The sequence below is a fragment of the Antedon mediterranea genome, chromosome 7 (genome assembly GCF_964355755.1).
Source record: "Antedon mediterranea chromosome 7, ecAntMedi1.1, whole genome shotgun sequence".
NCBI lineage: Eukaryota > Metazoa > Echinodermata > Crinoidea > Comatulida > Antedonidae > Antedon > Antedon mediterranea.
The window spans coordinates 9,436,460-9,461,259 of NC_092676.1; the positions used below are offsets into that span (position 1 = coordinate 9,436,460).

The 24,800-nt window shown below is 32.9% G+C and overlaps 2 protein-coding genes across 2 annotated transcripts; one reads left to right on the forward strand and one right to left on the reverse strand.

The window, feature by feature from the left end:
• Window positions 1-258: 258 nt before the first annotated feature.
• Window positions 259-20,088, forward strand: LOC140055668 (A disintegrin and metalloproteinase with thrombospondin motifs 1-like). Its single transcript, XM_072101033.1, has 25 exons — window positions 259-396; window positions 1,911-1,971; window positions 2,396-2,527; window positions 3,883-4,028; window positions 4,229-4,433; window positions 6,560-6,675; window positions 7,648-7,731; window positions 8,143-8,267; window positions 8,799-8,957; window positions 9,219-9,353; window positions 9,742-9,892; window positions 10,455-10,550; window positions 11,171-11,322; window positions 11,783-11,846; window positions 12,123-12,228; window positions 12,377-12,522; window positions 12,873-12,993; window positions 13,106-13,183; window positions 15,981-16,135; window positions 16,297-16,581; window positions 16,903-17,050; window positions 17,218-17,405; window positions 17,492-17,666; window positions 18,134-18,324; window positions 18,834-20,088. Exons 1-25 carry the CDS (start codon window positions 322-324, stop codon window positions 19,185-19,187), a joined length of 3,648 nt encoding a protein of 1,215 aa, XP_071957134.1. The 5' UTR covers window positions 259-321; the 3' UTR covers window positions 19,188-20,088.
• A 285-nt stretch (window positions 20,089-20,373) lies between these two features.
• On the reverse strand, window positions 20,374-23,140 carry LOC140055669 (archaemetzincin-2-like). Its single transcript, XM_072101035.1, has 3 exons — window positions 22,206-23,140; window positions 20,833-21,112; window positions 20,374-20,596 (listed from the first exon to the last, which is right to left on the reverse strand). Exons 1-3 carry the CDS (start codon window positions 23,010-23,012, stop codon window positions 20,592-20,594), a joined length of 1,092 nt encoding a protein of 363 aa, XP_071957136.1. The 5' UTR covers window positions 23,013-23,140; the 3' UTR covers window positions 20,374-20,591.
• Window positions 23,141-24,800: the final 1,660 nt, after the last annotated feature.

Sequence of the window (24,800 nt, forward strand, 5' to 3'; positions counted from 1 at the left end):
ATATGGTCTGTATAAAGCAATGGCGCATCCTCAAACTGTTACCGGTATATAATATAACACAGAGCCTCATATTTGATAGTATAAGACAATTTAACGTTGACCTTATGCAGTGGACAGATAATAGTTCATCGACTTTTCAGTGGGTTGGACTTAAGCACACATGCTTATGGAGGGAATAATCGGAAGTTGACGGAAGATGAGTTTGCCTCTGACACGCCGCTTCAATGCCAATATAAACGCCACCTCTTTTTCAAATCGTAGTAGATCTGGAAATATCGCATTATTGACAGTTTATTATAGAGAATAAAATATATCAGTAAAATGCTGATGGATTCACTGAAGGCGTTGTTATTCTTGGCTTTGTCTATATTTATCTTACGTGCGAATAGTTTTAAGGTAAGTAAGCCTAACAATTATATTTCCGATAGATGGAAAGATATTTCTCTACATTTTGTAAATGTGTTTTAAAGCAGAGCAAGAATAAGGCTTCTTTTGTTCCGGAACCTAACCCTTTCTCTCCCCTTTAAGAAAACATAAATATATAATATAAACAATTTTTAGTTTCAGTAGTTTATATCAGTTGCTGCTTTTACTTTTTTTTCAAAAACTTTTCCAACTTTCGTAAGTCCGAAGTGTAAGTGATAATATTGCCAAACTTTTGACAGTTTTGAGTCTAGTGACATGCATTTATGGACAAAATGCATTAGCCTAAGCTCTGTTTACACTATCAAATTAGTTTGATCAAAAAGTGTGATGTATTCAAATCTGGTAGTAATATGCCTAAAATGTGATGTGATGTCCATATGTGCACATCACATTTTTTTTAAACATAAAGTTTGATAGTCGAGACAAATCTTAAGACCTATCATTAATATCTATCACTTAATATATTAAATTTTTATGATTATTCCATATTTCTTTTGATAAAAATAAGCTGTGTAATAAGAGATGGGGATACCTAATTATGTATTTATTATAATTATTATTATTTATTATTTCATGTTTGTTAAAAAAATATTATAAATTGAAATTTCTAAAGGTTTTAGGCTTATTAGCTGCAATATATATTACAACATTATTTAAATTTACACAATTAAAGAAATAATATTAGATTAAGATTAATTGATAACGTATGATACAGTCGTCACTAAATTACCATGATACTGGACAATTGTATACATAGATTGTAGAGAGTTATGTGACAATTTAGACCTACATCAATAATTACAGACTGGAATGTGAAGAGATTTAGAATTTTAAAATGTAACGAGCTCAAAACGGTTGTTTAATGAGCTGTGATAAACAAGTCATATTATCGTAATAATATATGTGTCAACATTATGACAGTTAAAAAATTATGAAAACTAACATGATCTTATTTTTAGTATAAATAATATTTGCAAATTAAGTCCAAATAGTGTATTTTGTTACTTAATAGAGGAAAAATTAAAATATAAAATTGATAACATTATGGTCACTTATTATATTTATCGAAATATTTATCTATCTTATGATAACTTTATATCTCCCACTCGGGCTTAAAATTAAATCGATTCTTTATCGATATCGTGTTAATCTTCACTATTGATTAATCTCCGCTATCGATTGATTATCGCTATCGATTAATAATCTTTATAGATTGATTCTCACAATTTTTAGTCACTGATATTGATTAATAACCGCTAATGATTAATCCCAATATCGAATAATCACTACTATCGATTAATCATTGCTATTAATTGATTATCGTTATTGATGTGTCACCTCTATCGATTAATCCCACTATCGATTAAAGCAAAAGGATTCAATGCATTTGTTTGGTTTATTATCCCTGTAGACCAGAAGATTGTTCAATATCCTATGTCATTTTCTTCACTACTAGGACTAATGCTAATTTCCTATTTTTTCAGATTGAGGATCTAACCAAAGATGACCTATTTCACTATTTTGGAACAATAGAACATTCTCAAGGTAAAATGGTTTCTTGTGCATTGTAGACCAATTCTTGCAAACCTTTAAAGATATATTGTCCTCCTGATTTTTTTTAATGTTTATTATGCCATAATGCCACTTTAATAAAAATAATTTAACTAAAAATATATTTATCTGAAAAACTGAATTTAACTATATTAAGGCAAAAAATAGTTAAATTAACCGTTAATGTTCTCTTGTTATAATTGAAAAAATATTTTGTTTTATCTTCTTTCAATGGAAGTGATTAGGCCTAACTTGATTAAACTGCGAAATGGCCTAGTCAACTCTTTTTTTTAATTAATCTGTATTGTCATGTTTTGGGTGGACAATACATCTTTATATTTGACCAATTCTTGCCACGTCTGAATAACAACACTCCTGAATTGTATCAATAATTAATTAACTATTTTCTCTTCCTAAGTTTCTGGATATGACATTACATCTGTAACTCGACGTGATACGGGAATCAACAAACGATCAGTTGAAGCCACCGCTATTTATTCTTTCAACGCACTCGGAGAAAAGTTCCATCTCAATTTAAAGATGAATTTAAGTAAGTAATATTATGATTTGATTATTTTAACACGCATATACTGGTTCTTGTCAATTAGTGCTAATGATATACTATTATAAATTACAATTTACGTCATATTCGTGTTTATTAGTTGACATTTTCAAATTCAATTATTCAAGTATTCAATTTTATTTTCTGTGTAAAAATATTGAGTACACAAGCTTTATTATTGATTTATTTAAAATAAAAAAATAGATACAACAAATTCGCCTATAAAACGGGTCATCCAAGAGAAAAATTGAAAAAAAAAACCAACAAAATCAGATTTACACAATATAGTCAAATTAATCCTTCTTTCTTTTTCAGGGAATTTATTCAATTAAATTCAATTCAAGTATATGGGCAATTGACCCTAGTACAACAAATAATAGACTGTAACTTAAAGATGTATTGTTCCTTGAAACAAAACAAAAATGAAGGTCAAAAATATTCTAAATTTAAATTGGCCATATCAAAGTAAAATTAAAGTTATTCAGTTTAAGTCGAAAGTTTACGTAATTAACAGGTAAATTAGTTTGATAACATTTCGTCTGCAAAATCGTCGCGAGCGAAAGTAAACAAAGATTTCAAACCACGAGTACGAATTATGCATATGCTAATTAGGATTATTTACAACTCGTCACAGTTGAGAAGGTATTTTCACACAGATCGTGAGGAAGTTTTATGAAATATGCATACAGAGTAGCGAAACAAGCGCGTTTCATTATGAGATATGTTTTGATCGAAAACTTTGACTGGAAGTCAAAGTTATTTTTTAAACAAAAAAACGTCTGTATTTCAGATAAATGATTTTTTTTTTTCGACAAATTTTTGGTGATAGTTAATAACTATTATGATACTTCAAAATGACCAACCTTTTTTCGAAATATTTTAATTTTTATTTTTTTGGAATTAGTCAAAGGGACAATACATCTTTAAGATTAATTATTTCTTCTTTCAAAAGCAAAGTAGACTTTTTCCTACATTAAAAGTAAAATTAGTTTATGTGAATATTGTGCTATTTATTTTTTTTAATGATTCTAATAGTAGTTGAAAAATGAACGAGGTGTTTTTCCATATTGCGTTATGTCTTGTTGATAAGCCCATTTCCAAAATTCCTTTATATAAAATCCGTTTTCTCTGAACTAATTATTCCGTCACATCAAGAATAATGTTTAATGTACCATTTTTAAGAATGTATCCTGTCAAGTAGTGTCGATAGTATCCAAAAATGTTTAATGTTACATTTTCAGGAAGTATTTATGTCATCTTGAATAACATTATGACACATACAACGAACCATAAACTATAAATGTTTCCGCTAATATAGGTGACGTTTTCTCTTTTTTTATTAGATGTATTTTCGAGTGACTTTGTAATTGAGAGAATTGGCGCCAATGGAAGCACACTACACAAACCTAAGAACACAGACTGTTACTATGTCGGGTCGTCTGCAAACCATAATAATTCCGTTGCCGCCGTCAGTACATGTAATGGTCTGGTACGTTGATAAAGCGGACGATTCGAAAGTTATATTAGCGATATTTATAATGTCATAGAATAATAACATCATATTAATTTATATAGCTACACAGTAAAGCCGATGGGTACAAATTCCATCATTGGAATGTCATTTCTGATGATGTTGTATTGACAAATATCGAAATTATCATGTAATTACTTATTATGGTCCTGTTTTAGGAAGGAATGGTGAATACGGCTAAGAAGAGTTATTTCATCAAGCCACTTAGACCAGAACATCGACGACGAAGAAGCGCTGATACGCAAGACGAAACGACGCACGTGGTGTTCACGCGTCACGTCCCAGAACAGACATGCGGTGTGACGAAACAAGACGAAAGGGATATAACCCTAAACACAAGGGGCTTAGATACCATGATTGCACGTAAGTAATGATATAACAAAAAACAAAATATGTTAATATATTATCGTATCATGAGACTCGAAAAAAAACAAAATGTCTAAGCCTAAGTTTAAATTTAAAGGCAAAAATAATTCTATATAATACTCCCTCTGATGACATAGATACCGTAATGAATTGTGAAAGTCAACTGTATAATAATTCCAAGGTTGACACAACAAAAAGAAAATTGTCAACAAATGCCTCATAAGAAGGACCTCTATTAAGGGAACACTTAATCATGTGTCGTAGTGTTAAAACACAATACAAGCCTAATTGCACCTCAATCGTTTCACAGAAAAGTGTTCCCTAGGGGTATTCCAAAAGAGTTCTACTGTACTCTCAATCACACTATTATTTTATATTTATTTGCATTATAGCATTATGATACCATAAAATCAAATGTGTGGCTCAACACTATTGTTTTGGAATAATCTGTATTATTTATACTGCACGTCAAAAAAGTTCATTAAGAAATTATCGCGTTCTGGAGGTTGGCTCCACTGATCGTCAAATTAAGATTAAAGTAAATATCTTTAGAATACCCTACCCTCAAACAACACTTCATGTGCTAATCATGTCGAATGTAACGATTATTTATTCACATATCAATGCCATGTGGATCATTAAATACAAACACAATTTTTTTTATGACAGTTATCTTAATCCGGTTTATTATGCAAAAATTTACTTTGTTTATTGGCATATTTATTGAAGTTTAGACGTCAACGGTGCGTATATCAATACATTTAAACTAGCAAAGTGGAGGCATTACAATTAAAGCAATAAAAACAAGTGTTGATTTTTACCGCTACGTAAAAAGAATGAGCCGGGTGACGACATTATATGTTAGATAGCACAGATCCGATTCTATAATACAGTAGGTCTCAATGTGCTAAGACTTACAATAAAACAAATAAAGTATTTGTTTTATTCAAGTTCACATTTATTTGGCAAAATCATAAGCAAAAACATGGATCTTTACAGAATAATTCACTCATTGAAACAATGATTTTAGAATTTTCAAAAGAAAAAATCGCCTCATTTAGAAACTCATCGACATTATTTCTGTAGTATTTCTACATTAAACCTGTGCCAATATAAAAACATGAATGTGATAACCTTATAAAATCAACATTGCGAAAAGGAGACAATTGGGTTACATGATAGATTATTACATAATCAGCTGATGGTTTAGTACTAAACACGTTAATAAGTTACAAGATGTACAATATTAAAGCTTTCAAACATATGTATAGTTCGTGTTTTAATGAGAAGGTTATTTGACGTTGTCTAATCAACTACAACATCCATTTGTAACACATGGATACTTCAAATACTATACATACAGTACTTAATATATGGGCATATAATTCATACACCTGGATCGATCGACAGTTAATCAGGTGATAGTAAGTTTACTTTGAAATTAGTATTGGCCGAATTAATAAAGGGTAAATGTGAAAGAGGCTGATTACACACTGGAAGTGTTTGTTGGAAATACCAACATGAGTTCCTATTATATAGGCCGTATATGTTCAAACAATTAGACCATCACTATTAAAATCATCACAAGTGGGTTGAAATCCAAATAAGATCACACTTTTAAAAATGAATTAATTATCTGGCAATATTCCTAATAACAATGTCCGCCTCAACAATCTCAGTACAATTCCGGTCATTTTCCCAAATCCCTCAGTGTAGAGCGACGCACAGTGTAAACGGTGCTGTTCACCAAAAGTCCCCATGATGGACAGTCCTTACATGGAAAGTCCTTATTTTGGACAACAACACGCGCCCTCATCACCTATAATTGACAGAAAAAACACCATATAATGGACAAATAAAGTTCCCATAATCGACAGATTCAACCAACCCTATTGCTACTACATTTGTTTATTTATCTTTATTTTCATGTTTTCGAGGACAATACATAATTAAGATACTAAATGAGAAAATGAATGCCAAGCATCTTTTATGTAGTAAAGGTCTGTTTATAAAGTATAAATAAAGTACAAGGGTAAATATGAATTTAAATTGTTAAAGTACATCATGCATTTGTGTTATTATAAAGTGATAATGATATTATCTGTTTAAAAATTAATGTATAGCTGCACAACTTACAACCGGAAAAAAGAATTTGGAAGTGTTACTGACAGCTGGATACACGATGTTTAGCCATTATGGAGATGATCTGGAAAAATATCTTCAAGTTATTATGAATATTGTAAGTAATTATGATAAAAAATGACGTTATTAATGCAAGATTTTAAGCTTTTTAAAACAGTTTAAATGACTTTGGGTTATTCACGGTCACGCTTTAGGACGACATAATCTTCTGAAGTATGCCTACAAGAATTCGGGCAACATTATATCATTTAGAAGCAATTGCAAAAGCTGTTGAAATGTATATAGGTTTATCCTCTCCAGAATTTTGATAACTTTATGACGCAACACAAAGAACTTTACCGATTCTAAAAAACTTAAAACTTGTTAAGAAAATCATTATTTTGCTAATTGCACCATTATACAACCAATTTAATTCGACTATGAACAAAATTTAAGATAGAATGGGGAAAATATATTACGCCTACAAACGAATGTTACCACCTTCAGTAATAATATTACCATAAAAACGCAAAAAAATAGGTTACAGTTATGGTAATAATATTTATTACCACGTTTATAACCTAATAAAATTATAATTCGTTTCAAGAAAGGTAATGGTATTATTATACACAATCAAAATGACAATGTTTGCTTACATCTTAAACTACGATTCTTTCTTTAGCATCGGTATCAAGATGAATGAATGAATTAACATATATAGATAATTCTTCATACAAAAATACTATCATGATACCACCAAACTTTCAAGTTAAAATCAAAATTGTGAGGCATTTGATGAATAGGCAAACTACCTTAAATACAAACAATCAGATGGCAATCGCTTGCCATCTGATTGTTTGTTGCCCACTTATACCTCGTTTTTTTATCATGCTAATTATTGCCTTATTTAAATACAACCCGCGTTATTGGTATATAAGTACCCTAGGCGTTGATTTCAGTTCTGATGATGAGAATAGTTTCTCGAAACATGTCACGGTATTTTAAGGCAGTTTGCCTATTCATCAAATGCCTCAAAATTTTGATTTTAAACTAAAAAATACTATAATTTTAATGTTGTTCTTAAATTTAGGTGGTATCACTGTTTGAACAAAACAGCATTGGTATTGACATGACATTAACAGTTATCCGATTTGTCGTCATTGAAAATGAAAGCGTAAGTAAAATATATTTACTAATAATTAATCTCGAGTTTTTTTTTCTGTACGTTTGAGGCAGAAATCATGAATAATTCATGAGATTAATTATGGCATAAATTAACACACTATAGGTGGCGATATACAACCATGGACCAGGTTGTGTTAACGGCTTCTGCTGTGTGGCTGAATAGTATAGAATTCAGGTGCACCTCAAGCCTTTTCTTCGATATGTTTTACTCACTGTGAGATAATATTTAAAGGGATAGTTTCAGTTATATTTAGGAAATAAGTCGGCCATATTGTAATTATTTAATATAAAAAATAATGTCTAGTATTCATGATGTTTTCTCAGACGTCCAGATAAAAATCGCGATCTGAGAGTAAACAACAGTAGTGTTGGTAATGTTTCGCTTGATTCTTTACTGTAGGATGGACCGGTTTTGAAAGAGGACGAAAATGGTTTAGAAGCTCACGATTCACTTAAATCCTTCTGTGAATGGCATCTCAACAGATACAAATCACTTAACCCGGATGTTGCTGCCATTGTTACAAGGTACCGGTAACTCGTACAAAACAGAGATGCCCTACTTTGATAAAAGGGCTTATTAAATGCATTTTTTTCTCAGAAATTTAGATTTCTTTCTTATTTGAATCTTGATGATATTACTGTATCACTTGCATTGACCATTTATCCCATATTTGTCTAGGCCTATATATGAAATTTATTATAATAATTGGGGTTTATCTACATCATCTATACAAAAATATACATTTGGAAATAAAATACCACTTTAATGAAAAACGAAGACACGTTTTGGTCAATTTGCTCAAAAGTAACATTTATAATTACAGATAGCCTAAGCCTTTTTATCAAATAATACATTATTGTGATTTTTTAGTTGGGTCTCTATTTTTCAAAATTTCTCGAAAAGAGAGATCTTTATATTTATAACGCAATATCGGGAAGTTTTAATGGGGTATTTCTTAATAGATAGGAAAATATTTACGAAAATTGTAATGTTGATATTAAGAAAACTAGATTACTTTAAGTATTTATTATTGGTACATTCTTGTTAAATTTTAGAACCAACTTGTATCGAGTTACGGATGATGGTACGATCAACTCCGCAACCACCGGCCTTGCCGGAGTAGGCGTCGCTTGCAAACCTGATAACCGATGCTCCATTAACGAAGATACAGGACTTGGAACCGCCACAACAATAGCGCACGAAATGGGACACAAGTAAGTCGTGATATGTTCCCTTTAAAAATAATTGGCAATTTCAAAGGGTTTTTTAAAGCATTATTTATGCATAAATGCCTTTTACCTGGAAGAGGTGTTTATCGAATACAATGAACATGGTATCATCAACGCTTTTGTCATAAGTATGTCATTAGTAAAATATCATTATCAACGAACTTGTAAATTGTAGAAAACAAACACATCAATGGATGTGAATGATTGGTAAAACTTGTTAAAATATACTTTTTTTCTTGTTAATAGTCTTGGAATGAAACACGACGGCGAATTTAATGAGTGTCCATCAAATAAGAATCTAATGGCGTCAATAACAGCACAAGGTCTAGAGGGAATGCAATGGTCAACATGTAGTGCCGACTATATTAAAAGTTACCTCCAGTAAGTTATATTTAAATTTGACCTAAAAAATTGTATTACAATGTTAAAATAAATGCGTAAAATAAGTATCAGTAAAACATTAAGTGTGATAGAGGTAGTTCAGGGAGGAGAGAGAGGAGAGATCATAGTTCCAAGTTGTTTGGCAAAAGTTAAGTTTTTTCATTTTGTTATTTAAATTTGATCTTAGATTTCTTATTTTGATTATAATATGAACCGACAGTTTATTACCATATTGTAAGTGATATAGCTAAGGTGGAGTGGGGAGGACATGGTTCCAAGTCGTGGAGTTTCAGCTTAAATGTTTACAATTATCAGCAGAGGCCTAGAAATAACGAATCCCTTATTATATTAAGTGTGTAGTTTAATCTAATTTTATGTTTAAACTCAGGGAACGAGACGTCAACTGCTTAGACAACCAGAGTCAAGGAAAAATATTCGATATCTCTTTGAATGATCGTTTACCGGGTCAAGTTTTTAGTACCGATGAGCAATGCAAATTCACATTTGAAGACAGTGTGGGGGAATGTAGTTTCAAAAAGGTAATAAAAATTGTAACAATTAAGTATACTTTTTAGAAAAAAACAACATACCAAACACAAAATCATGGACTTTATAACAGTAGTATTAGACTGAGTTAAATAGTGTCTTTTACATTCAGTTTATTAATTATGTATTAGTATGAGTATTTGTTAATTACATGGTTAATTTATTTTGGAATATTATAATTACATGTGAACATGTTTAAACTTGTTGAATTTTAAAGTTTTATTTTTATTATCTGACTAACTAGTTAAAATATATAAATGAATACCGTAGGCCTATGCATTTGTAAATATCATCCTTCTTAGGCTTAACACAGCACATGCGTTATGTCAATATAATACTTAGGAATTTGACAGAACTTTACGTTCTTAAACCTTGTCTATCAAACTTCAAGTGACAAAAAAATGTGATGTGCCCATATAATGGACATGATGATGTCCTATCACTACCATATTTGAGCATATCACTAACGTATTTGGTCACATCACACTTTTTATGTCAAACTAATGTGATAGTGTACATAGGGCTTTACAAACAAACAAAATATATTTTCTATAGGGCGACTGCAATATGCTCTGGTGTATGAGGCCTGGAAATGAATGTTTTACTATGGGAACACCGATGCTAGAAGGCTCAGAATGTCTTCCGGGAAAGGTAGGCCTAGACTTTCTTTATAACTTTTATTTATTCCATATTACACATCAATACATTGTTTATAATTTAAAAAAAAATAGTTTATGTTGTATTTCAACAGCAATGTCAATAATTTATTATGCCGACAACCTGACGGTTATCATAATCTCTACAGAATATTATAATTCGATACATTTCCTTGTCTTCCACATTTAATATGTCTTTTGAAAGTTATATTAATATGACCTTTTAGTCAATATACTATCTAATCATTATTACTTATAATTGATGTTTACATATTGTGGTACTTTGTTATTACTTTTATAATATATGTACACACACCATACCGATATACAGTAACGAATGTGGCTACTAGTGTCTGATAATACAAACATTTCGGCTTATGAACAATGGAGAAAATGTATTTTGTAATTATTTTTTATGAAACGTTTAATGAATAAATGTGGTGGTTAACCCCAAATTAAAACAAAATTCGACTTAGGCCTACCGTACTGAGAAGTATTAATAGATTTAGGAATGTAATATTTGGATATAACTTCAAAGAATGATAAGTCAACATACTGTCACTAAGGGTTCTAGTTGTATATATCATTTCTTCTAATTTGTTTTACCCAATCTAGTGGTGTCGCAAAGGGGTATGTACCGATTTTGGATCGGACGGTCCTGAAGCCGTGGACGGTGGTTGGTCAGATTATGAAAATGAGTGGACCAAATGCTCCAGATCTTGTGGGGGCGGTGTGCGGAGTAAAACTCGTCGATGTGATACTCCACCGTAAGTGCACACAATGTTATCATTAGTTTGCAAATGCCAATTACAGTACCACGCATTTATTATCCTGTATTTTGTGATATTATAAATTAAACTTATTTCCATTGTGGTCCTAGAAAATTGTAACATAAATTAAATATTGTAACTGAACGATTATATGATAGAGAAGTCTGTTATTTAAACAAATGAAAATAAATTGCATGTGGTCACACTCACACAAAACAAAACAAAAAACAAACAAAAAACAAGCGCACATGCAGTAGTACGTACACATTATGCACGTACTGTACACACTTCTTGATTGCAATGGTTCCTATCTGTATAGGAACTTTAAAAACGATCTAAATAACTATGACACAACGAGAAGAGGGGAAAGAGTCACGACAAATAATAATGTAAACACTCTTGGTTCTTCAACAGTTCTTTAGGTGTACTGAAAACATGTACTACTTTTGTTTTGTAGGCCAGCATTTGGTGGAAAAGTCTGTGATGGAAATGCATTTAAACTGGACGTTTGCAATTTGCAGGTACATTTTGACAACAATATTAATATTGATCATCTTGGTAAGATCTGTCTACACTATCAAAAAATATTATGTACCCATTATGGACACGATGATGTAATATTACTATCATATTTGGGCACATAACACTTTTTTGTCAAACTAGTTTGATAGTGTAGACAGAGCTTTAGGTATACTTGAATAAAAATATGTATCATGAATCACAGAGTCTTGCTTATGACTGAACCGGTCTTGGTGTTAACAAAACTAAAATTTTACTTCTTTGTTTTTCATGTCTAGAATTGTGAAACCTCACAGCTTGCATTTGTACAAGAGCAATGCGCCAAACAGAGTGATCATCCTTCTGGAGAAGGCTTTGAATGGCAACCGAATTATTTTTATAGTTGTAAGTAGGGTATTTGTGAATAAAAAATGTATGACAGGCTATATAAAATAAAACACTTTTTTTTCTCTATTGAGTTTCAATAGGTACTCTTGACCTAGTTTTAAAGATCTACCGAGCTAATATTCAAATCATAATAATTTTTTTACAGTCGATAGTTTCTGTAAACTTAACTGTGCGCGAATAGAAGGGCAGACAATCTACTCACTTGAATTTGGAGAGTTCATCGATGGTTCCCGATGCGATTTTAACGACACTTACAATGCATATAAGATGTGCATTTCAGGTCGTTGTGAAGTAAGTAAAGTACAATCACTATCATTTCAATAATTTGGACCTTTTGATTTGCGGAAAACTATATTATAATTCAGGACGAACAAACATTCATAAGGCTAGGTGGCCGCAAATCGGAAACTCTAATGAAAACACAGGAAGTAAAACTCTCCATGTTGTTGGTTAGTATGTGTTTGTTTAATATGATGGTACTATTTTTAGAAATAATGCGGTGAAAGATGAAAGGTTATATTTTCACAAGGCGAGGCTGAGTGAAAATATGACATTTTCATCTTTCACCGAAGAAAATTATTTATCCCCATTGAACGAATATTTCAGTGTAAGTATTACCTTTGATCATTTCGTTTTTATAGAATGTTGGATGTGATGGGAAATTACATTCTACAGCTGAGTTTGATAGATGTGGAATCTGCAACGGTGATGGCAGCAAATGCACTCCTACTACTGGAGTTCAGACTGTTGGTGTGTTTGGAGGTAGGAATACATTTTTAAAAATTATTAAGACAATTACTTTGATTACAACTCACTTTCAACCAATTATTAGGATTAAACTTAGCATTGACATTTACTTTTTATCTTTCTATAGAATTCGTCAAAGTTGCTTCCGTACCAATTGGAGCAACAAGCGTTATTGCTATCGACAGAGGACAGTATACGTTTCTAGGTATGCATAATCTCTAACAATCCTATTAAGAACATTCAACAATGTGATCAAAGGTTTATGAACTATTACACTATTCAGTCAAATAACTGGCTTTCAGAAAACTCTTGACACAACCTACTTTATCTATGTCTTTTCTTATATGGCGCGCCTATAATGTCATAATTCATGCCATAATTAATCACATGGATGCTTTAGGGAAAGTCTTTAGGGAAAAAATCGCAGTCAAGTGTATTCAGTTTTTATGAGTTAAATGATATTGGGAAAGAAGATATCTATATATAAATTTACGTAAGGGCAAAATTCGGTAAATCGCGCCTTACTTCTAGAATTTTCACTCGATGGTATATAAAGTTGGTTCGTACTTTCGGTACTGATTTTAACCACCTGATGTAACCCTGTTTACTAATTAAATTAAGTTAGATAATTAGTTATTGACGATTAAAACGAATTTAGGTTCAACGATTTGCCCCAAATAGGGGTGTTTTCCGATCGTGGTATACACTGTCTAATGGATGTCCATCTTGAAAAATACCCGCCACAAAAATGCGAGGAGGCTTCGCATTTTCTCCTACGATAATTGTTTTTAATAGCTGAAAACCGGTTGAACAGCTAGAGTACACCATCATAATGTTGAAGACAGGCCGATTTTCTTTAAAAAATACTATTTTGATAGATTTAATATATGATTATACAAATGTATTAATTTGCGATGAATGGAACATCCCAATCTCTCAGTCTGCCAGAGTTTGGTTTAACACAAGTACTGTAGGTAAATTTATGAGCCCTTGGTTTAACACATACGGTAGGTAAATATATGGGCCCTTTGAGAATAAACGTGCAATACTTTGACAATACTGTAAATAACTATTTTTGGAACTCATTTGAATCGAACATTTCTTACTGTGAATGTTCGTCCTGTTAGATAATAATAAACTGTATTACTGACATTGTGGATAGGCTCTACTGTAGATATATAAACACATTATTATATACAAATACACTTTATACTGACAGTTCCTTCTCAACGTTTGTATTAATTAATAATTACCAAAAATATAAACGTCGTAGTGGTGTATCGTGACATGTACTTTAATATTTCAATCGATTATGACAGTGACAGTTTTAACAAAGTATTAAATCGCAAATGTTTTACTGTATTTAGAGGTATATCATGTATAGGCTTATAAAACACTAGATGGTACGCTCGCTTCGCTCGCGTACCATCTAGGTCGTGCCCACAGATGGTTCTCGAATACACAATAATTTCAGCGTTAAAAAACTGGCGATTTCTAATGTACAATAATGCAGGACAATAATATATGTCGTTTACAGGAACGATTAAATAGACACTGTGATTTATGTATTCAACTAAAATTAGCACACTGGGAATTACTTCCGAAAGAGAAAGTTGTCACAAAATGAGACCAATTGTTTAAGTCAAATTTAAACAAACTTAATTTGTGTTTTGTATGTAACATTATGGTTGAGAGATGGGGAAGAGGATGGGTGCAAAGAGGAACAATTTTTAAATATATTCCTTATTTTGTAACGAAATATTAATTAACATGTTTTACAAATAATATACCACTAAACACCGTAAAACATTGCGATGTAATACTTTGTTGAAACTATCACCGTCGTAGTCGATTGAAATAGTACAGTACATGTAACGATACACTACGACGTATGTTTATATATAATGTTAAACAATTTGTGAAAACCACCTCTATTCGGGGCAAATCATAAATTCGATTTAATCGGTAATAAATATTAAATTACGGCGACTGAAAACGCTAGCTCATTATCCGTTTAAAAAAAATTATATCCAACCTCTGCAGCACAGATTGAAAAAAAAAATGGATCGAATTTCTGTTATGAGTATACAGTACTTTCCTTTACGACGCCTGAGGGAATAGACACTTGTGGAACGACACAGAGATTGGAATGTTCCATTCATCGCAAATCAATACATTTGTATAAACGTATATTAAATCTATCAAAATAGTATTTTTTTAAGAAAATCGGCCTGTCTTCAACATTATGATACTGTACTCGAGCTGTTCAACCGGTTTTCAGCTATTAAAAACAATTATCGTAGGAGGAGATAGGAAAATGCGAAGCCTCCTCGCATTTTTGTGGCGGGTATTTTTCAAGATGGACATCCATTAGACAGTGTATACCACGATCGGAAAACATCCCTATCTGGGACAAATCGTTGAACCTAAATTCGTTTTAAACTTAATTTAATTAGTAAACAGGGTTACATCAGGTGGTTAAAATCAGTACCGAAAGTACGAACCAACTTTACATACCATAGAGTAAAAATTCTAAAAGTAAGGCGCGATTTACCGAATTTTGCCCTTACGTAAATTTATATATAGATGAACAAAATATTTCGTTACTGAGTGGATAAAGCATATATTTAAAAATTGTTCCTCTTTGTACCTATCCGCTTTCCCATCCCTCAGCCCTAATGTTACATACAAAACACAAATTGGGTTTCTTTAAATGAGTCCAAATCAAAAATTTGGACTCATTTTTTGAAAAGTTTCTCCTTCGGAAGTAATTCCCAGGGTGCTAATTTTAGTTGACTACATAAATCATCGTGTCTATTTATTCGTTTCTGTAAACGACAATGTATTATAGTCCTGCGGTACGTACATTTGAAATCGCCAGTTCTGTTACGCTGAAATTACTGTAGGCCTATATTCGAGAACCATCTGTGGGCACGACCTAGATGGTACGCTCGCTTCGCTCGCGTACCATCTAGTTATATATCAATTATTATTGTTAATAGGTGTCAAATTCAATGGTGAGATGGTCATTGGTAAGAATAATGAGCGGACTTATTCGGGTTTGACATCAGCCGGCGCAGACGTACTTTACTATTCATACGACGAGCCTGACTACCTTACTATCAAAGGACCAACAACTGGTGTTATTGAAATTATGGTACGTACCTACAATATTTTTTTTATATTGAAAATCGCAGATCAACACAGATCATATGAAAATGATAAATTAGGTTAAGGCTCAATATACACCTACACTACTATTATATAGATACTAATATCCTCCTTTATGAAAATATAACTATCGTGAATCTACGTCAGGTTTTCAAACAATACGGCTCAGAATACGGCGATGTCGTGCAGCCAAATGCTGGCTTCAGATACTACCAGGTGGCTAGTACGGGAACTCCAGAATGGACTACAGGTTCTTGGTCAACTTGCTCAAAGAGTTGTGGTTCAGGTCAAGAGACTCGTGACGTCACTTGTACATTAGACGGACAGCCAGTAGCAACAACAATGTGTAAAGACGTCGAACCGGCTGAACAGCGACCATGTGACCAAGGACCATGTCCTCTGAATCAATGGACAATTGGAAAATATAGTCAGGTAAATTTTGGATCCACAATTCATCACAGGTAGAGTGTTTAAATTAAATGGATGGAAAGAGTGGGGTAAATGTCATAACATGGAGTTTCTATACATAATGATTGGCAACGTGAATTATAGAAAAAATGATAATGGCACTCTACCTAAAGAATGTTTTGTTTTGTACAATACCTGTTGAATATAGTAATCGGATACTATACGGTACACACTGTGCACAGTACCTCCTCAATATACTTATGGGATAGAGTACTGTATATATTTCTCTACTAAAAGGCTGCCTAAAACCGTTTTGCAGGCTAACATACTTCTTCCTTTCTGTAGTGTTCTGTGACATGCGGTGATGGCATTAAAACCAGAATTGTAACTTGTCAAAGTCCGGTCGATAAAAAAGTACTGGATGATTCGGAATGCAATCCAGATACAAAACCAAACGGCGAACAGCAGACATGCTCAAAGGCAGCATGTACAAGTAAGTTGTCTAGAGTACGTTGTTGCCATGAAATAGTAAACAGTTTAGTAGAAGAACACTAGGACAAACCAGATGCAAGATGGAGACCGATGTTCCTGAGTAATATCCAATTAATGTATTAGCCGTAACTTGGTAGTAATCGTTAAAAAAACTTCTTTATGTTTTAGCTAAAGGCTGCAATGTGAAACACACGGACAACTCTGGATCGTTCAGCTCACCAAATTTCCCAAATAAATACCTGGCAAACGCCGACTGTGTGACGAAAATCAGGGTGACGACTGGTCGTCGTGTTCGAGTCTTATTTAATGTATTCAAATTGCAGAATTCTGGAAACTGTCAGAAGGATTACGTCAGAGTAAGTATCGTACCAATCATAATTAACTTTAGCTAGCTAGCTAATTATATAATTATGTTAACACATTATTTTTATAATTTTAATAGCTTACAGATGAAGGATCGGGAACAGAGGCTATCTTCTGTGGTTCTCGGTCATCATTCCACTGGACGTCGGAGACTAACATGGTAAAAGTAGAGTTCCATAGCGACAAAGGCACAAGTAAGAAGGGATTCCAAGCAGACTATGAGAGTTTTGAGGCAGAGGAAACATTGGCAGATGGTGAGTGCCAAGTCCTATCGGGCTTCTTCTGAAATGATATGCTACTACAACATAAGGGGCATTATGCTCCAATACAGTGGCAGATAGTAGTATCTTATACCGTAGATAAACGAGAGAGCTTTTGTTTCTGGGCAGCAGACTAAGAACACGGTAATTTAACTGTGATGAGTGGAACGTGTAAGAATTTCGTCTACCTTCCACAAAGTTAAACTACCATCTTTGTCCTGAAACAGCTCTTTAACAATTAACTGTTGTATAACCGGTATGCACGATAGCGTACCTAAATGATATATGCTACAATCTAAACGTATAGTATTGCACTGTACCAAGGCTTTTTTTTATACAGTACTAAACACACTGACACCGAAATATACACAATTATGTATCTGTCTCCATACTAGTAGCAGAAAAAGAATTCAAATGAAAATGTATATTAATTCAATAACTGTCATCATTACTAAATACAGTGGCAAGCTGCGACATGATGCTAGCTGGATTCAGTGGTTCAATTTCGTCACCAAATTACCCGAAACAATACGACAACAATGATCACTGCAAAGCTAACATCGACGCTAAAGACACACAAGTTGTTCAGCTTACTTTTGAGGAATTTGAACTCGAGGAGGGAGGACCAACTTGTGAATATGATTACTTGCAGGTAAATTACGTAGTCTCTCTTTAAAATTCCGGTTGAGGGTGATAATGTTCATATATCTTGGAGAAGTTACATGTTCTACTTCTACACGTTCTTATTGTAAATACTGTATATATGAAAAAAAAAGATAAGTCGTCGAGATGTGTTCTGTACGATTTTAAATTACCCTCGTTTCATTTTACATAAATTGTTCAGTCGATATCCTTGTGTTTAGTTTTTCTGACATGAAAACAAGGCATACAAACATAAGGGTAAGAAGTACGCATCTACTGTAGAGTATAAAGGCCAATTTACATAGACGAGCGGTGTACGCATCTACTGTAGAGTATAAAGGCCAATTTACATAGACGAGCGGTTAACGATAATATAGAATCTATGTTATTCCTTATGACCATTTTTACACAAAGCGCGGAGTGCAGTGGGGATAGATACAGATTGTACGTTGGACAAGCTACGCGGTTCACCTTAATTATTTAAAAATAGATTACATTACCATGCTCTTTCATTTTTAGATTACACAAAGTGTAGACGGTCAAAGCTACAAATTGTGTGGTTCCAAATCAAAGATGGTTTTGCAATTACAAGGTGAGATCAAACTCCTCTTTCATAGCGATGGATCAAACACTGCTAAAGGCTACAAAGCATCTTACAAAATCCTCAGAAGACGCAAGAAGAGATCCGACTTAGAAACAACACTGAAGGAACTGGGCGACGACGTCACTAAAATTCAAATGAAGCCAGAAGAAGCGTTGAATGGAATAGAAGCAGATAACGTTAAGTTACCACCAGAAGCTGATACGAATGACAGGTTTGGAGATGAGGTTGTCACCATCCAGATGAAGCCTGAGGAAGCTGTACAAGCTTAGTTGCTGCAGTTGTCAATTAACAATTTCTTGAATTCTACACTACAGTATATCGCTATATTGTCAAGTTTATTTATTCTAACATAGATATAAGAAATACAAACCGCTTTGTTTACAAATAATAATACCTATCCCTGATGGTTGACCTTAATGTTCAAATGCCTCGTTTATTTCAATAGACGCTGTCCCTTTAATTGGGTGTTTCTTTAATAGGAGTGTCCCCCTAAATATAGGTGTGTCCTCTGAATATAGGGGTGTCCCCTAAATATACTGTAGCAGTGTCCAAAGAGTTCGATATTTAATTGGTTAATACAGTAAATCAAAAATTGTATAAACTTTTAATGCTTTTGTTTTCAAATGCAATCTATGCTACACCAATTACAAACATTCGTCAATAGAGTACATAATTCAAATGTATTTATTTTCAGTACATTAATGTAAAACAATAACATACATAAATAAAATAAATAAATGTATCAATACTTAGTTTAACAAATATACATGTGAACGTATACCCTAAATGTGAAATAATGTTTAGTTTGTAAGAAACCAACACTACTATTAATTTATGAATATAAATTATTATCTAAATTATTATCAAATAATGTTTTAAAAAATTAGAAAACAAGATATAATCACTTACTGTGCCAATTGTAATTTATTTTAAACATGTAGTTGAATTATTTTGTACAGTATAGTAAAAATATTATTAAACCTATTTTCAGTATGCACTGTATACAAACTATGAAAAACAAATTGCACCATGTATTAATATAACACTAAACTATATTTATTAATTTCTTGTTGATTTAGTATTTTTGCGACCTAAACAATCATGGGTCATATAACTTAGCTTAAAGAAACAATAAATAACTGTAATGTACAGTAGTACTGTCATTTCAAAGTGTGTATATCTGTGGCTGTTGACATGTTAAAACAGTATTTCATTCGATCATCAAAATCGATGGGACAGAAGAAATGTAGGAAGAAAGTTGTAAATCCGTACTAAACAATAAACGCGCAGACATTTTAGATGTCTCATGCGGTAGTTAAACTACGAACGTGTCACGAATGTTCACTTTTCATGTTTTTTCCGGTGATTACAACAGTAAAACTACCAACAACAATCACATTGATTGTCATTTGACAGGAAAATAAGGTAGAAAATTCATATAACTTCAGCAAATGGTAAAATTCAATTCAACTTTTATTTCAGACAATTGTCCATAATTTATGGTATAATACATTACAAAAAAAAAAAGATGATGGAGAGAGGACCAAAACTTTTATCTATGATAATGATGTTAGTAAACATGTGATGTTATAGAATATTGTAAAGTATTCACCTTATTTCTTTTGTTAAGTATTGGATCAATGGCTAGTGGCTAATCGATGGCTAGCTGTATATCAGCCTGTAATGTAAAATGAATAACTTCATATTTTGTATTTCTGTTGTAAAATCCTCTTCATTCATTCTGCAACGTTGAGGATACAAAATTTATAATAAAACAAACAGCACCCAAATGTTTTTTTTAAAGCAACGGTGGACGATGCATGTTGGTGGTGTGTTATAATATAAAATAAAATAATTATATTTATTAGTCAATAAGTTATCATAAAACATGAGGTATTTATCTGTTCAACTAACCAATTTGAAGTTTTTCTAAGCACCTATCTAGCCATAGTATACTGGCTTGCAAGCTATCATTCTGATAGTGGTTGTTTGTATTCTGGAGGAAATCTCTGAGCTGTGCATACCGTTGACGTATATCAAAGCCAAGGCTTTTGTGAAGCTTGCGTAGACACACTGGGCAAAGAAAGAGAGGCTGATGGAGTGCTTCCTTCACTGACTTACTCTCATTCATCGAACATTCAAAGAATAAACAGTGATTCAATCCAAGAAGGTGACATGTTTCATGGCTTGCAACCTGAAGAAAAAAAAACATATTTAAGGTACTGTCTCCTCATGCATGCATTATTATGCAAATTAGAAAGGGTTTACACATGTTTAATACTTAGTAGTGAGAATATATCATGAGTTGAAGATTGACTGTTCTATTTAAAATGGCGGAGTAGAGTTTAAATTTAAAAAATATGAACATTATATCATTACATAGTTTTATAACACTACTTTTTAAAACTTTTATTCAATTAATCCGCACCTTCCACACTGAATCAATGCCGAACTCTAGGATGTTGGCCAGGCCATTTAAAAGGTATGGCTTTGATATTTAAATTATTCTTAAAATTTCAATGTTTACACAAAGTTAAAAGTTCATAGTAGTAGGGCCCTACTGTAGGCTACAGACTCAGTTCAATATCACCATTAAATATCACTTGTTTTTATTCTTAGGCCTACAAACAACTAATTAATACTGAACAAAATGTCATAAAAAACCTGTAATTAATCAATCAAATGGGAAGGATACAGTAAATTATAACAGCAATGGTTTTTTAGTCAAATTACTGTAACAGGCAATCAATCAGAAATTTGAATGTGAAACATCTATACAGTTAGATTTATATTGAATATTTTTCTATAATAATGTACAGTATTAATATTTTGTTTATAAATTTTGTGTGGCATTTTTCAATGTACTCTACACTTGTCAATTGTATGACCCACTATACGACCTCCGGGAGAGGTGCGTCATGGGTGCATTTACAAATAAATACCGATGCAGGGGTGCGTAAAAAAACATAGATTGAAGGTACGTCACATCAATGAACAATGGTGTGTCAATGTCCGTCACTTTACCACTCAAAATATCATAAACAACATGGTCATAGTGCGTCAAAATGGGTGCCGCGCGTCATGGTCACCTAAAGGTGAGTCACATTTTTTATGCACAGGTGTGTCATGGTATTCATAATATAAGGTATGACGCACATCGGACAAATGACGCTCCTCTCCCGGGGGTCGTATAGTGGGTCATACAATTGACAAGTGCATAATGTAGCAACATAAATTAAAACAAAAGTTTTTTAACTCAAGCGATACCGGTAAATATAATACTTTACCCGTATAAGTTTCCATAAAAGTTGACCATCCAATGCTAACTTGTTTTCATCCGTAATTCCTTTATTGGCATTGTCACCATCTGGTGTGCTTACGTATGACTTAGGCTCATACCTGCCAAACCCGAACACTGCACATCTACAGCTGTACGAGGCCTCCCCGAGCACAAAATTCAACTCTTCTGTTGGATACAGATCAGTCCAGGTCAGGGCTAGAATATAATTTGATCTTGGGATGTTAAATGATGAATGAAGACTGGAGTACAAATCAGAAACCAGAATCTGTTTTTTGCCTGTAACACTGTGATATCTTGTTTTAAACTTTACTTGTGATAAATTATAGTTAGTGGCAAAATTAACATTCATCTCAGAGAAAAATATTTTTAAAAAGTCACACAGCCATTGCAATAACTGTTTATCTCCTATTTTAAACTCCTTCACTGATTCTGGCAACATTTCTATGGGTAAAAACATTAAAGTTTTAGGAAATTTCCATTTTCGAATTAAGCCTAAACCAGACACTACGCCTTTCCACATTGGATATGTCTGCCTACCAACAACAGGAACACAACGTGGCATAAACAGCACATTATTTTTATCACTAGTTTTTCCGGAATCCGTTTTTCCTATCTTATCCCCAGTACCTAGGCCCAATTCCGGCGAATGGTCTGGCGGAAGCTGCCGTGGTCGCAAACAACAGGCCGATAGCATAAAATAGGCTTGCAAACTTGGATCAAAGTTTTTCAGTTTTCCTACCAAATATCGTGCATTCTTTTTATCTGATGACTTGCTTACTGTTTTAAAACTCATAATAAATTAAGTTTCTATAGCAACACAATTGGAAATTATGAATAAAGGGGTCAATACGTGAAGCGTAAATCATCAACCAGAACTTTTAATGTTCGCGGCCATCTTCAAAATACGTTGCCAGATCAATTATTCAGTTTGCGCCCAATATATTAAACTTTTCTTTATTATTTTATTTATTTATTTATTTTATGTCTTTAGGCACTGTGGCCAAGGATTACCAATAGTGAATTAATCACTGTCCTATCAGATAGGTGGTAATCCCCCTGATACAGAGGCTATTGTGTGAACCAGTTCACCGGGGTAACCCCCTACTCTTTTTCGAATAATGAACTGGGTTCTTTAAAGTACACACAGGTTATAACTGTGTACACTGGACCTACGGTTTATAGTCCTTATCCGAGAAGACTTGTTCCACCACCAGAACTAGGAGCGAGTCGGCCTCGAACCCTTGCCGATGTTGTTGTTGGCTCTTTAGGTACGATAAACGAATCAAATTAATTAATTAATTAATTAATTAATTAATTGATTGATTAAATCAACATGCTTTGTTGTCGGTGTTATATGTATTCATATAACGGTGGTATGAATAATATCTAATAATACTATTTAATCAAATCAAAATATACTAAAAACGAATTAATTACTAAACTGTACTAATTCAATAATATTAGATCTTTCTGCACAGGAACGTAAGTTGGGTCTACGTCACTCGAAGATAGACGAACAACTACTGTAGTGTAGAGTTGACATGATTGAAACTAAAGCTTTGTATGTATACACTCTCAAACTTTATGTGACAAAGAAAATGTGTTGTGCCCATATATGGACATGATGATGTCATATCACTACCATATTTGGACATATCACTACCATACTAGTTTGATATTGCAGACAGAGTTTTAAATGTCATGGTCTCTAAATGGTTTTTTTTTTCTGATTGTTTTACTTTCCAAAATTCTGCCGGGAATTTTGCAAGAGTTTACAATAATACAAGTTGTGTGAATCTCGGTTAAATATCTTTAGTAGGCCTAGAGTTCTTGCTTTGATATACGTATCATCACATAGAATTCATTACCTTACCACATTGTTTGAAGCCCAACGCATCACATATAAACAAGGCCATATAGATGGCTGCAGTCGCGTGCTCATTAGTGTTTACCGACCGACCGACCAACCTACCAACTGACCGAAATTACTGAACATGTTTAAAAATGTTGAAATGTTTAAAAAAATTTATATTTTTTTAATTTACACGTGCGTAGCCTGTCACTTTTGACGTGCTCGTATAAGGTAATTTCGAGTTGAAAAGTAAGTCAAGAAAACAGAAATCGGGCAAAAAGAATGCGAAATAACATTTAACGCGCAGTGCGCGCGCAAAAATCTGCGCACTCATGGCAATTTTGTAAACGCTTAAAATTGCCTGAAACGTACTCTTATTTCATCGAAAATAAATTTTGAAAACATTACAAACGTGATTTCGTTAAATCGTGCGTAGACCGCGTAATTTTTTATTGCGCACCGTGAAAACATAACCACATCGATTCCTGGCCATAAGGAATATGCTGTGAAAAATTGACTTAGCTAGATTAAACTGATATCAAGATAAGGTCAGAAAGCGATAAAACGCATAGTGATACCGGACCGACCGACAGACAGACCGACAGACCGACCGACATAGTGAACTATAGAGTCGCGTCCACGCGACTAAAAATATGAGAGAGCATATACGAGTATACACTTTGCCTCCTTATTTCACTTAAAGGTAATATTAAATAGGCCTACATTATA

Excerpts from the sequence above, each read along its gene's own strand:
- LOC140055669 (XM_072101035.1), bottom strand. The coding sequence starts at position 23,012 with ATGAGTTTTAAAACAGTAAGCAAGTCATCAGATAAAAAGAATGCACGA. Across the intron at positions 21,113-22,205 it reads TTTTATGGAAACTTATACGG|GTTGCAAGCCATGAAACATG; the intron begins GTAAAGTATTAT and ends TTTTTTCTTCAG.
- LOC140055668 (XM_072101033.1), top strand. The coding sequence starts at position 322 with ATGCTGATGGATTCACTGAAGGCGTTGTTATTCTTGGCTTTGTCTATA. Across the intron at positions 9,893-10,454 it reads GGGAATGTAGTTTCAAAAAG|GGCGACTGCAATATGCTCTG; the intron begins GTAATAAAAATT and ends TATTTTCTATAG. Across the intron at positions 12,229-12,376 it reads ACCGAATTATTTTTATAGTT|TCGATAGTTTCTGTAAACTT; the intron begins GTAAGTAGGGTA and ends ATTTTTTTACAG.